Source organism: Equus quagga, chromosome 13 (genome assembly GCF_021613505.1).
Source record: "Equus quagga isolate Etosha38 chromosome 13, UCLA_HA_Equagga_1.0, whole genome shotgun sequence".
NCBI classification, from domain to species: domain Eukaryota; kingdom Metazoa; phylum Chordata; class Mammalia; order Perissodactyla; family Equidae; genus Equus; species Equus quagga.
The window spans coordinates 12,202,872-12,215,927 of NC_060279.1; the positions used below are offsets into that span (position 1 = coordinate 12,202,872).

General features: G+C 47.3%; 1 protein-coding gene across 1 annotated transcript in view; it reads right to left on the bottom strand.

The window, feature by feature from the left end:
- The window catches only part of ASTN1 (astrotactin 1), a 289,754-nt gene that overhangs the window by 151,490 nt on the left and 125,208 nt on the right, over positions 1–13,056 (bottom strand). The window contains exons 3-7 of the mRNA XM_046680397.1: positions 10,175–10,568; positions 8,261–8,407; positions 7,100–7,207; positions 2,431–2,580; positions 1,271–1,438 (exon numbers count right to left, since the gene is read on the bottom strand). Coding sequence (XP_046536353.1) covers positions 1,271–1,438; positions 2,431–2,580; positions 7,100–7,207; positions 8,261–8,407; positions 10,175–10,568 — 967 coding nt within the window. The remainder of the gene's footprint in view (positions 1–1,270; positions 1,439–2,430; positions 2,581–7,099; positions 7,208–8,260; positions 8,408–10,174; positions 10,569–13,056) is intronic.

Below are 13,056 nucleotides of genomic sequence, written 5' to 3' on the forward strand. Positions count from 1 at the left end.
TGCGTGTGTGTATGTGTGTGTATATATGTGTGTGTGCATGTGTGTGTATATGTGTGTGCATGCGTGTGTGTATATGTGTGTGTGCATGCGTGTGTGTGTGTATATGTGTGTGTGTGCATGCGTGTGTGTGTGTGGTGGAGGAGGGGCTGCACATGCGGTACAGAGAGCCGGAGGAGTTTGCCCCATCTGCAGCAACATTGCACGTGGGGGTCTTAGATGTCACTACATCCCCTGCCCGTGTTTCAGGTACCTCTTCCCTGGGAAGGCTCTGTGGTACTGAATCTACTGGGTGCAGGTCTCTATAAAGACTACCGTAGACGCAATCCCTTCTACAATGAAAGTGCAAAGCAACCTGGAGTGAGGGATCCATACTCCCGGATATCTTGGAGCTCAAGAAGCACCATGAGGGTCCCAGTGCATGCTGTGTCTGAATCAGGGCCCACCCTCAGAGAAGCCCCAGCCCCATTTGAAAATATAACAGCCGGAAAGATGTCTACGCCCTTTGGCCCAGTAATCTCTCTTCTAAGATTTATCTGGAGAAGATAGCTTCAAATGTGCCCTGCGTTTATGTGGAAAGATATTCATTTTAGTAGTATTTGTAAAAATTAAAAATTTAAAGCATCCTAAATGTCAAATAATAGGGAACTATTTAAATGAGCTATGATATAGACATACAATAGAATACAAAATGACCGTTAAAATTATGTTATTGAGGGTTATTTAATGGTTCTGGAAAACTCTCACGATAGAATGTTAAATGAAAAAAATCAAGAAAACTCTACTGGACTTAGTGAGCTTGTAAGCCTCTAAGAACCATGCATAGATAAAAGATTGGAAGCGAGGACATTAAAATTTTAAAATGATTTCTCCAGGAGATAGAATTATAGATGATTATCATTTTCTTCTATAAGCTTTTTTAAATTTTCCAAATTTTCTACAATAAGCAAGCATGAAAAGTCTAGCCCCAGTAGCTGATATCCCCTAACTGGGTGGCAAGTGGGCTGTGGAGGTCACCCCCAACTGATCTGTGTGGCGTGGGGCTACAATTAGGATACTTCCAAGGCTTGAAGATGCTAGAAGCTTCCATGCTAGAAGATGACCCCACATCTTAAGCCAACATGCTCAGGGGCCCAACAACATGCTGGCAGCTTGCACAGTCTAGGCTCCCAATGTCAGTGGGACAATCAGGAGAGATGGCCTGGGTTTCAAGGGGGTGATTGCAAGAGGCATGAACTCTGACAGTTACCCTCTTCCCGGTGCTCCCGCCTACCAGTTTCGGGGTCGCATTGGTGTTCACAGGGGTCCAGGAGCCGCCGGGCACAGAGGTCCATGGCCCAGGGCCCACTGGAGTTCTGCTGAGAGAACAGCACCACTTGAGCAGGGTTCAGCCAGTCACTGGCATCCAGCTGGCTCCCCTCCAGCAAGATGAAGCGGCTCCCTGCAGGGGGAGAGGAGGCATGCCGTGTACAACACATACACACACATCACTGAAGACAGAGTAAGGGACACTCTGCAGGTTAGCCGCAATCTGAGGTCATTACTCCCACAAGTCCTGGTCCGTCATGAGCCCCCAAGCAAGAAATCAGCAGGTGAAGGCTTGGCTACCACACAGACCTCCCACCATCTCGTCCCTTGCTGCCTTGCTCCATCCCATCTCTACCAGGATGGACCTAAGGGATACAGGGACAGAGCCACTTTGTGATGGCCGTGGCACGGCTCCATCAGATCCAGCCACAGGCATTGGCACTCGTCCAAGGAACAGGGACCTGCTGCCTGTCTTCACTTTCCACGAAATAGCAGGCCCTCTAACACCATGGACAGTCCCCACCTGTTTGCAGCCTTACAGCAACCAAGAGAACAGACAGTAACAAGTCAATTATGTGCTCTGGGCTTAACTAATTCAGGGACTCTCAGAACCTATATTACTCCCTCATTATATTGGGGTCTCCCTGGATGAAAGTAAATTATTGCTTCAGAGTTCTAGGCTTATAGCAAGTTATTGCAATTAGGAATGTCTCACTCGGGCATGCCAAACCGAAGTGTGGCTCATCCTTAAACGCCTCTACTTCTCCACTGAGCTTCTGCCCTCTCAAAGGCTGCGAGAATCTTGGTATTGACCTACCTGTAGCCAGCATGCTCTGCATTTCTCTACAAAGACAAGGCTTATATAAAAACAAACAGAAATTGGAAATGGGAGTGGGCGCAGAGAAGGGAGGAGATCTGTTCAGTTCCTTTCTGCTTTTTTTAAACCTGCTTTCTGATTTCATCTGTGGACGATCCAATTTTGTCCTAAGCCTTACTCTCTGGGTATACTTCTTTCCTCACTTATAGTAATAGGCAACAGTGACCCCTGGCTTCTCTGTATCTTCCTTGCCCAATCTGAACCCTTCCTCTTTAGGGAGGAGGTTGCATCCTCAGAAGTGGGCTCACCATCGGCAATCAGGTGCTCAGGGACGTGCAGGGTGATCTTGACAACAAGAGGGCAGCTGACGTGGGAGGAGCACACGAGGCCAATCACACAGCTGGTGATGCTGATCAACGTCAAGGTGGTCTTGTTCACAGGACTTCGGGGAGAGCCCACTGAAAGCAAGACAAAAGCAAGACACCGGGTGGTGAAACTCTTGGCCGTGAAAGGCCAACTTGGCCTTTTGTTGCCTGGCCCGACAAACAGGGGAGGCAGCTGGCAAACTTAGCCCACTGAGAAATGTCTCTATTCAGCCTCATGGAACACATGTCATCAGTTGGAGTCAGAGGAGACTCGGCCTATTGGTGGCCCTTAGGGTCAACAAGGGTCAGCTGTGTGCACTTCCTCTGTACTCCTCCTGGGCCAGATTCACAAGAGAATTCATGAAAGAGGGCATTCTGCCCTCTACTCGCCTGGTGGGGCTCCAGCCTCCTGCCCAAGGGTGGCAGGAACCCTTTCACCCCACGCTGCAACTCCCTGCACTTCCCATTGCTTTCTGTATAGGGCGCTCTAATAAACAGCTCCTCCACTCCCAGGGCTCAAACCTCTCTGGAGGAACTTCTGTGGTGGGGAGTCCTACAAGTGACTCTTATTTTGTGGGGCCTGGAAGGAGGAAAAGGAGGAAAGTCTGCTCTGCATGAGTAGAGGGCATTGTCGCACCAGAAGGCTCTCCCCAGTCCTGCAGCCACTGGGGCAAGGTTATAAATGGAAGCTTAGCAAGAAAATAATAATGCTGGGAACAAAAAACACTCCCGGGTAGGAGGGCACAGGGACAAGAAGGGAGGGTTTTTGGGTGTGTTTTTTTGGTTGGTTTTGGTTTTGGTTTTGGTAGAAAGGATAAAACGGTAGTAACAAGAAGGACTCTTCACATGGAGGCAGAACAGATGCAGGAAAGTAAGAAAGCAAGGCAAGTTGCCCACTTCACAGGTAAGGAAAATAAGTCTCAAAGAGATAAACATCACAGTGATCGTTGACACTTACGAAGTGTGAGTATGTGCCAGGCACCAGCGCCCAGGGTTCTACATGGCTCACGGCATTGAACAATGACCACAATCTGATAAGGCAGCTCCCACAGAGGAGCAGTGAGTTAGAGAGGCTATAGGGCTGCCCAGGGTCAAGCAGCTACTAAGGAGTGGAGAGGGGATCAAAGCACAGGTCCAACTGAGGCTAGAGCCCCCAGACAATGCACTAATCAATCTTTGGGCCCAGCGGAGTCTCTGGAGCCGCTGTTCTCAGGAATGCAGAGAAGGTTTTGGTCCATGGCAGCACCCGTGCTTCATGGGAGGAGACGCCCTGAGAGGGTGTGCTGGCAGTAGCTGAGAGGGAGATTCTCCGGGGTGGCCAGCAGCCTCTAGATCCTCTGTCCCTTGCTACCTGGAGATATTCTATTCATGATAGCATCCTTTCAACACAGGATCTATTTCCCCACACTTACAAATTTCTACCTCCAGCCCGGACCAGGCCTGAGCAGCAGATGGCCCACCAGAATGTCCTTCAGGCTCTCAAATGCAATATCCAAAACTGAACTCTCTCCACCTTCCTTCAAACTCTCCTCCCATTCCTATTCCCATTGCCTAGCAAATGGCACCATCATCTACTTGGTTTCTCAAGTCCGAAAACTCTATCACATCTAACTCTCCCCTCTCTTTCATAAGCCACGCCCTCTTTATCACCAACGCCATGAAGTCTTTTTTCTTTCTGTTTTGTTTTTTTGGTGAGGAAGATTGCCCCTAAGCTAACATCTGTGCCAGTCTTCCGCTATTTTGTATGTGGGATGATGCCACATCATGGCTTGATGAACCGTGTGTAGGTCTGAGCCCAAAATCCAAACCCGTGAACCCCAGGCTGCCAAAGTGGAGCATATGAACTTAACTGCTATGCCACTGGGCAGGCCTGAAATCTTTCCTCATTTTGCATCCAAAAATTCTCTTGCCTCTATTCTCTCCATTCCTACCTACGTTTATCATCTCATACCTGGACTATGGCAATAGCCATCCACCCAGACTCCCTGCCTCAACCTTCCCCTGCTCTCACCTCTCCTCCACAGTGCCCTAGCTGGATCCTCCATGAAGCAGAGTGGACAAAGGCAATGCTCTGTAAAAGCCTTCAATGACTCCAACTGAAGTCTCACGGCCAAGTCCTTCAGTCAAGGCCGTGTACTTTCTCCTGATCCTCCAGCTGTGTTTCCTAAGCAAGCTATCAGCTTGTACCATAAGCTTTATTCTAGTAAACTATTTACTGCTGTCTGACTAGACCATTATCATTTACGTCTCTGTGACTTTGCACATACTATTTCCTCCTCCACAGAATGCCATTTTGTCACCTTGTCAGCCTGGTATACACCTACTCTTCAAGTCACAGCTCAAACAACATCTCCCTGTAAACACTTCCTTGAAACCTTCAAGAATAGATTCTCCCTTATTCCTGGCTGTTCCTCCAGCCCCCAGGTGCACCCTGCTGCTGTAGCCCTTATCACCCAGCACTGTCACTGTTTACAGGCACTCGCCACTGCTCTCATGGGAATGCACTAACTTGCTACTGATTTTCTTGTCTCTCTGGTCCTTCTGCATTATCAACCCATCATCCAGCATCTCTACCTGTCTTCAAAATCTCCAGTGGTTTCCCATTACCTATGGAACCAAGTGCAAACTCAGTCACATGGCGTATAAGGGGTCCTTTGGCAGCCAGCCTCTCATCCATCCCCATCCCAACTACCCCCGTGTGTTTCTATGTTTATATCCTGGATTACAGCTGCCATGTTGAACTGCTTTTACTTGTTGAAAATACCATGTTCTTTTGTGCTTTCAAGGCTTTTTATATGCTATTTTCCTCTACTGGAATGCCCTTACCCTAATTTTCTTCTTTCAAGAAATCCTGTACATTGTATATAACCGAGGTCTAATTATTTTCTCCTTTTTGCCTCCTGTTGCTGCCAGGTAGAATTAACTGTTCTCTCTTCTGAGCATTCATTTCACTTTATTTATATGATTAAATTAAGCCTTTCCTTGTGTCCTGTTTTCATGTTTCTACCACCTATCACAAAGCCTGACCCATGGCAGGTAGGTTATAGAATTTCTGGCTGGCCTGATTGATGTATCCAGTTCAATTCAACAAACCCTTACAAGTTTCTATTATAGGCAAAATCCTTCACTAGGCACTTTGGAAAAATAAATTAGACATGCCCATCCCTAAGAAGCTTACAATCTAGTTAATAGCAGCAAAGAGTTGAGGGACTCGGAGCGCTTGGTATTTAAAAGGAACAGTGTTACGCTGCAAAGAAACTCATTCTGACTCATTACTATGGATTTTCTTAAACAGGATTTTATTAAAGCAGAACACACCCTGCTTTGGTGTAGCCTAGGTTGACTATTTGCTGTCTATCAATATGTAATGAGGATCAGGGGATCCACATTCTCACCTCAGGGAAACTGGGGCATCAGATATTAGGCTGCCCAGAGCCCCAGTGATCTCTTAAGAAAAAATGCTGGGAACAACTTTTGTACTGAAAGCAGCAAAGCCTACAGAAACTGGAATTGAGGAAATGAAAGGGGTTCTTCTAATCTCTGGGAAGAATGCCCTCCATATGAAAGGAACTCAAGTGGAGGGAGGAGACGCTCAAAATGTAGGTGTCTTTTGGGGGGCACTGGTCGGTTATTGGTTGTCTAAAATTCTTAAAGACGGAGTGCTGTAGAAATCACAGGCTGCACTGGGGAGAGTTCCAACAGCAACAATAAGAATTTCACAGTGCTTTGCCAGGCACCAACAAAGCACATTTTAATAGAATTTAATTCTGACAGTAGACCTATGGGTGAGGTATTATTAACCCATTTAATATGTGAGGAAACTGAGGCACAGAGAATTTGTTGTCCTTATCCAACATTACAGAGCAGGTAAATGGAAGCTGATTGGTGCTTGCGCCAGACCTCCCTCAGTGATGATGGTGACACCAGCAAAGTCATAGGTAGTGGCAGCCACAGCTGCAATAGCTACACATGAAGCCGCTAAACATCAGGGTGGCATGGCACAGACGGTGGCTGCATGAAAGGACAACCCTTTTCAATGTTGAGGAGGATGAAGTAACTAACCTGGACCCTGCCAGGAGAAAGGAGGGGACTCGCAGGCTCGGGGTCCCGCGAGCCTACTGGGCAGGGGCTGAAAGGCCAAAGAGCATTATATACGTTTTCCAGGCCATAGATCATTCCTCAACCACCCTGCCCCCAACGCCTGCCTCGCCCAATCCCAAGGCCGGCGTGGCTAGGTGAGCACGGGTACCTAGACTGTCCATTTTTCCACATAAAACACTTTATCAACTTTATTTCCTATGTCTAAACAGCAAAATATGACTCCTGAGGCTTCCAGAAGGAATGGAGAGTCTTCTGACCAAGAAATAGCCTTTCAAACAACTTGGAAACTTGTTTGAGAGTGCCATTATCTGGGAGAGATGATTCTCTGAAAGCTCCCACTCTAGGCTCTTCTTTCTTCCTTAGGAGGAAACGCCAACTGTGGTCCAAGAATTCTTCCTGCAGAAACTGGCTTTGGTCCACAGAGCCCCAGCCTGACCCGGCACCTCGGCAGCTCCCCGCCTTCCCTCCTCAGAGCCCCTTCCACTCCGCTTTGCCCCTTCATCCTCCCTACCTCTACTGCGCCTCCGGCTCCGAGAGGGGTCGGTGTAAAAGGTCAGCTGGGGGTCGTTTTCTGCCTCTGTGCCAGAGTCCCCTTCAGGGTTTAGGAAGGCGGAACCAGCTGTAATGAAAAGAAGCACGGCAAAGACAAGATATTCAGGTTTGTCTTCATGACACCAAGTCATTGGGCAAGTTCAAGAGAAAAATCGATAAAAATGAGGGTGGGTTGACTGACATTCCGTGAGGAGTAGCCTTGGGGCCTGAAGTTTACTGATATAAAGATTTATTGGAGAAGCAGTCCTTTACATAATAGCAGTCACTAGGGTCCTACAGCCACCGGCCCACGCTCCTATCAAGGAGGGCCATTCCTGGCAGCTACTTGCCAGAGAGGACCTTCACGGATGGTGGGTGGAAAAGGAAAAGAGGGAAATTTCTCTCATTACAGGTCATGATTCTGGTTGACACGATACTGCAATTATTTCTAAAGGGGCCTAGGATATTTTTTTTTCTGGTTCTAGAAGTAACATATATTTAATGTGAAAAAGGCAAAAAAGAATAAAGAAAATACACAAAATTGTGTAAAGGGAACAACTCTGATGTCCCCTAAATCCGAGAAAAAAATGTTAACATTTTATGTATATACCCGCCATCATTTTCTGATTCAGAAACACATAAAGGCTTTTTAATCTCCCTCAAAAATGGCATTCTGCTGTATCTTCTATTTTATAATCTCATTTTTTTTCCATTTAATAGATGGGTGGGCAACTTTCCATGTTAACAAATATAGATCTATCTCATCATCTTAAATGGCTGCATGCTAAGGCACTGGACAGTAGACAGATGTGCACATAGTTAACCAATTCCCCATTGATGGACATTGAAGCTATTTCCAATTTTCGCTCTTTTAAGTGATGTTGTGATGAACAGCTTTTTATACACATCTTTGTGCACTTGTTCAATTATTTCCTGAGAATAAATTCTTGTTGTTGAAATTACTTGGTCAAAAGGTTTGCATATTTAAATTTTTTGGTAAGTAGCACTCAACAGGCCTCCAGAAAGACTGCGCCAGGACACATCCCTCTAACCTGCCTGAGAGGGGCTGAGGACATTAACGGCCCCGCCTCTACCAATATTGAGGAATCCACCTGGAAGCCCTGACAGCAGACATGGGTACCTCTTGCTTTGTTGTTGATCCGCTTTCTCTGGCTGCTGGAGGTGTGAGAGAGCAGAGTGGCCTGCTGGTGGTTGGAGTCCACAGGGCTGGTGGCGATGATGTTATCTTTATACTTGTTCATCAGTGACAGCTTAGCATTGTCACTTCCTGCATAAGGAAAAGTCAAGGGAAAGATTTTAACAGAAAAGGCCAAAGGAAAGTGAGAGCAAGGAAATGTGCCTGAACCAAGGAGATGGAGTTTCACAGAATTGAAATAAAGAGCCTTTAAAGTGAGAGACTGGCCAAGACTGAAATACTCCTCTTTGATTTCTAGAGGACTACAAAGTTACAAGAGAAGAAGTGAAGTAAGAGTGATTACAACCAAAAATCCAATTCAACTAATTCTGCATTGACAGGGTCACCACGAGTGGCCCTTTGGTGACATACAGACTGCCGATTTCTTTCTTTTGGTCGGCACAGAGTTTTAACAGAATTTGAATCTGAGTGCATTCAGGCAGAACATGTCTTCTCTCTTTCATCACAGTCTGCACCACTCCCTATTGTCTGACACCCAGCTATTTCACACATTTGTGCTATTTACCTGCTCCCTGAATGATTTGTTTGTTATCCCCGAGTATCATATAGCTACTTGGTGGGCTTAGCACTATGCTAGGTGCTATGGGGAATATGAGATATTGAAGATGGGTCCCATATTCTCCAGAAGTTCCCAGACTTGAAATCTTATTAGGAAGTGGCTATTCAAAAAGGATCGTTTCTAGATAACAAGCAGAATGGAAACCTCTAGGACACAATTCTCCTCTCTTCAAGCCCCACTGAAAGTCCATATATCTTAAGTAATAGTCAGTATCAAAAATGTCTTCTTCAGGGGCTGGCCTGGTGGTGCAGCAGCTAAGTTCGCACGTTCCGCTTCAGCGGCTCGGGGTTTGGTAGTTTGGATCCCAGGTGCGGACAAGGCACCTCTTGGCAAGCCATGCTGTGGTAGGTGTCCCACATATAAAGTAGAGGAAGATGGGCATGGATGTTAGCTCAGGGCCAGTCTTCCTCAGCAAAAAAAAAAAAAAAAAAAAGGAGGAGGATTGGCAGCAGATGTTAGCTCAGGGCTAATCTTCCTCAAAAAAAAAAAAAAGTCTTCTTCAAAGATGATTGGGCAGTACCCTGAAGGATCACTGTCTTGGGGTTTTACCTATGGAGAGCTGCTTATTTATATAAATTTGAGCGAAAGAGACAGGTGGGCTACTGTAAGAGAAAAGAAAAGGATTTGTTTCCCCTCTGAATTTTGTTGACCCTGTCTCACTCAGCTAATTAGGTCCAAGTCTCTTCCCCCAGTGTCTCCAGAGATACACAAAGTGTTTGAGGTCTGGCAGCTTGACTGCATTCCTTCATCTTTTTTGAAGAAGTACATCCCTTGTGAAGACCACTGAGCCATGGGCAAGACAACACAACCAAAACCCCCAGGCCAGAGTCTCAGGAGTCATAGAAAAGAACAGATACCTCTGTCCTCTCCACTTCAGTGGAAAATTAAATTGCCTTAGTAAACATCCTCTGTACAGAAGTCTCATACACACACGCTGACTCTCTTGCTATCTCCTTATTTTCCCGAGGATTGCTCATTATGTACTGTAAAGACTCTAACCCACTCTTCTGTTGGGTGTAAAAGGATCTCTGCTTCCAATGCAGAGTGGAAGTGGAGAGGGATCCAATTTACACTTATTCTTCTGATTTCTTATATTAGAAAACAGCTCCCATCATCCCAGGAAAGCGCTTACTCTTCTTGCTCACTTGGGAAAAGGCACCAGCACATCCCGCTATGTATGAAAACCAGCCACGAAATTAGAAAAACAGCTGTTCTCTACTCACTCCCTAGCTCCCTGAGAGGAAGGACCAAATTGCCCCTTGCCCTTCTCCCCTCCCCACCTGGCGTGAGGTCCATCCCCGTCTTCTCATTGCAGCCCTGCAGGGAGTCGAGGGTGCGAGTGACCTGGCTGGCGAAGTCCTCCCCTCCGTTCATGCACTCCCGCTGCAGGTGGTGGCGCAGGTCAGTGATGTCATATTCATAGCCATCCAGGATGGGCGTCTCGCGGATGCTCAGGGTGCCACTGGAGTTGTGGCCCTGCACGCGGGCGTTGCGCAGACTCTCCCGCCCATGCCCTCCGATTAGCACAGAAGGAATGTAGTGAATCTCGTTGGCTGCCTCGGCGCTGGCACTCTTCTGGGGCTGGGGCACCCGGCGGCGCTTGCACCAGCGCCGGCGAGTGTACAGGATCATCACCAGGCACAAAATGGACAACAGCAGAGCAATCATGCCACCCTGTTAAGAAAGGACAGCAGGTGGATGTGGGAAGATGGGTGAGCTCGTCCCACAAAGAGGCATCGCCCCTCCCACGACCACCATCCATCACTCACTCATTAATTCTTTCATGCAGGTGCGGTAAGCACTTAGAGCAAGCATCACTCAGCAGCAGAAGGACAGTCTTCTGTGATCAGTGTTTAAGGTGAGAGAAAAATGGGATGACCAGGGCATTACTTCAAGTGATCCATGGTTGCTTCTGGCTTAGCAAACAATTTGAAGAAGAAAGAAGTCTTTGTAATTGTGTGTGTGTGTGTGTGTGTGTGTGTGTGTGTGTATCATTTCAGCTGCAGAAAAAGGGGAGAGAGTTTGCTAAGGCAAATCTACCATGCATAAAGCTGGTTTCAGGCCAATTTTTAGCAGCGGGATGTCATCTGGTTTCTTCCTCCCTTGCATCTTAAAATCAATCGTGTATAGATTCTAACTCTGGCTCCACCAATGATCAGCGAGTCCTATAAACTCTAAACCTGAGATTCCTCACCTGTATAATGGAGAAGACCCCACTTACCCTCACAGAGTGGTGGTAAGGACCGAGTTAGGCACCTCTGGGAAGTGCTCAATGGAGTGCATCACAGGAATCCAGGCTGTCCTCAGCCCAACCTTAAATGTCTGAATTAGAGTAAGTGCCCCATCAGGGGAAAACCACTGACCAAGCCAAAGAGAAGTTTACATCCATCAGGTATTTACAACCAGGTGTGCAGAGGAATCTCAGCATCTGAACATGACTTTTTGGGTCACTACTGATTTAGGAGACCGCTCTGCGCCAATCCCACAGTCCTGAGTGATGCTCGCATTCCTGCTGCAGCTCGAGGGGAGGAATTGAGACCCACATTCTGGGGTCAGGCCGGCAGAGGGGTTTCCTTCTGAACCTTCTTGTGCTTCCAGGCCGTCCACTGAGGCCATTACCTAAAAAACCAGGACACCACTCAGTTGTCTGTCAGAGGCAAGGATATAGTGCCCAGAGAGACTGAAACCTCACCTTGACGTCCACCTTGGACAGGGTTTGGAGGGAGGGCCTTGCAAGCCCGTTGCTGTACAGCACTCAGCAGGCATAAATCTTCCCATGCACCATCTGTCTTCACTCCCTTTATTTTGGTCAATATCCCTCCAAACCTATTCCATTAGATGGGGGTGTGCCAAATGGTTCTGCTCTCAACCTTGCACTTCAATCACTGCCACCCCATCACATAGGCTAGAGATGAAAACCCCCTATTAACTCCCAGGAGGCCCACCCACACAAAGCTGGGTCAAGATTAGTCCCTCAAACACATTAAAGGGGTTTTTTTCCAGTCTCATAATAATTATCTCCTGGATTTATAAAGTTCCTCTCCCCATAAATCTTCCCATTTATCCTCCTTCTCCCACTATCACCATGAGCAAAGGAGCATGCATACACACACACGCACACACACGATGTTGCCACTTTCAAATAGGCAGCACAGAGGAGCTGAGACCAAAGTCAGCTGCCAAGTGACAGGTCATGTCAGGTGGCTGGTCAGAGACATACGCTGGCCTCCTGGCTTTCAAACTGTTCTTTTATTGGTGGAACCCTTTCTCCTGGTGAGATCCCTACTGCCCAAGTACAGAGAAAGCATCAATATGAAGCTCCTCAGCTTACGGTGGGGGTGGGTGTCCAGAGCCAAGGATTCTAGGTCCTGCCCAACTGCCGCCTCCCTCCACCCATCATCCCTCCTGGTGGCCGTGCAGACATGCACACAGAGACCCAGAGCACCTCAACCGAGCCATAATCCAACCCGGCTCCAGTTTGCTGAGAGTGGGTGTTCGAGTCCAACCCAGCAGTTTTTCGGCAGACCCTTTATCTCTGAGCCAGACCCATTATCCTTTCCTTCACCCCAAATCAAACCTGCAACAATAGGTAATTAGGCCACACAGAAGGAATAACTTCCTGAGTGAGAGAAGTTGTCAGACATTGAATTAGCCTAGTGAAAGCGAGAGGTAACTTTATTCCCTACAGAGCTGTAAAGGCAGCATAAACATCCATCTCCCAGGAAGGGTTTAACACCATCTTTCCTGCTCACATAGAGGTTTCAGGAGCCCTTTCCACTCCTCCTCTTGAATTCTCCTCTCAGATGGTCACAACAGGGCTGTGATAAGATCCAGGCCATAGCTTCATTCCCCTTGCAATGCAGTAATCCAACGAGAACGGTTGTCCATTATGGAGCTTTCACTGTGTAGCAGATGTTTGTTCTAACTGCACTACACTTTCAAACTCTAAGAGGAAGGGTCAACCAGCTCCCATTTTACATTTGGAAAAGCTAAGGCTTAGAGGTCAAATAGCTTGCCCAAGGTCGCACAGTAAATGAATAGTAGGGCTGGAATGGGGACAAAATGACTCCCACTGCAGAGCCTGCCATCTTAACCACTAGGCTACAGTCATCCAGAAGGAGCTTTGCTCACTGGAGACTTCCACCCTGGCGTCTATCTCATA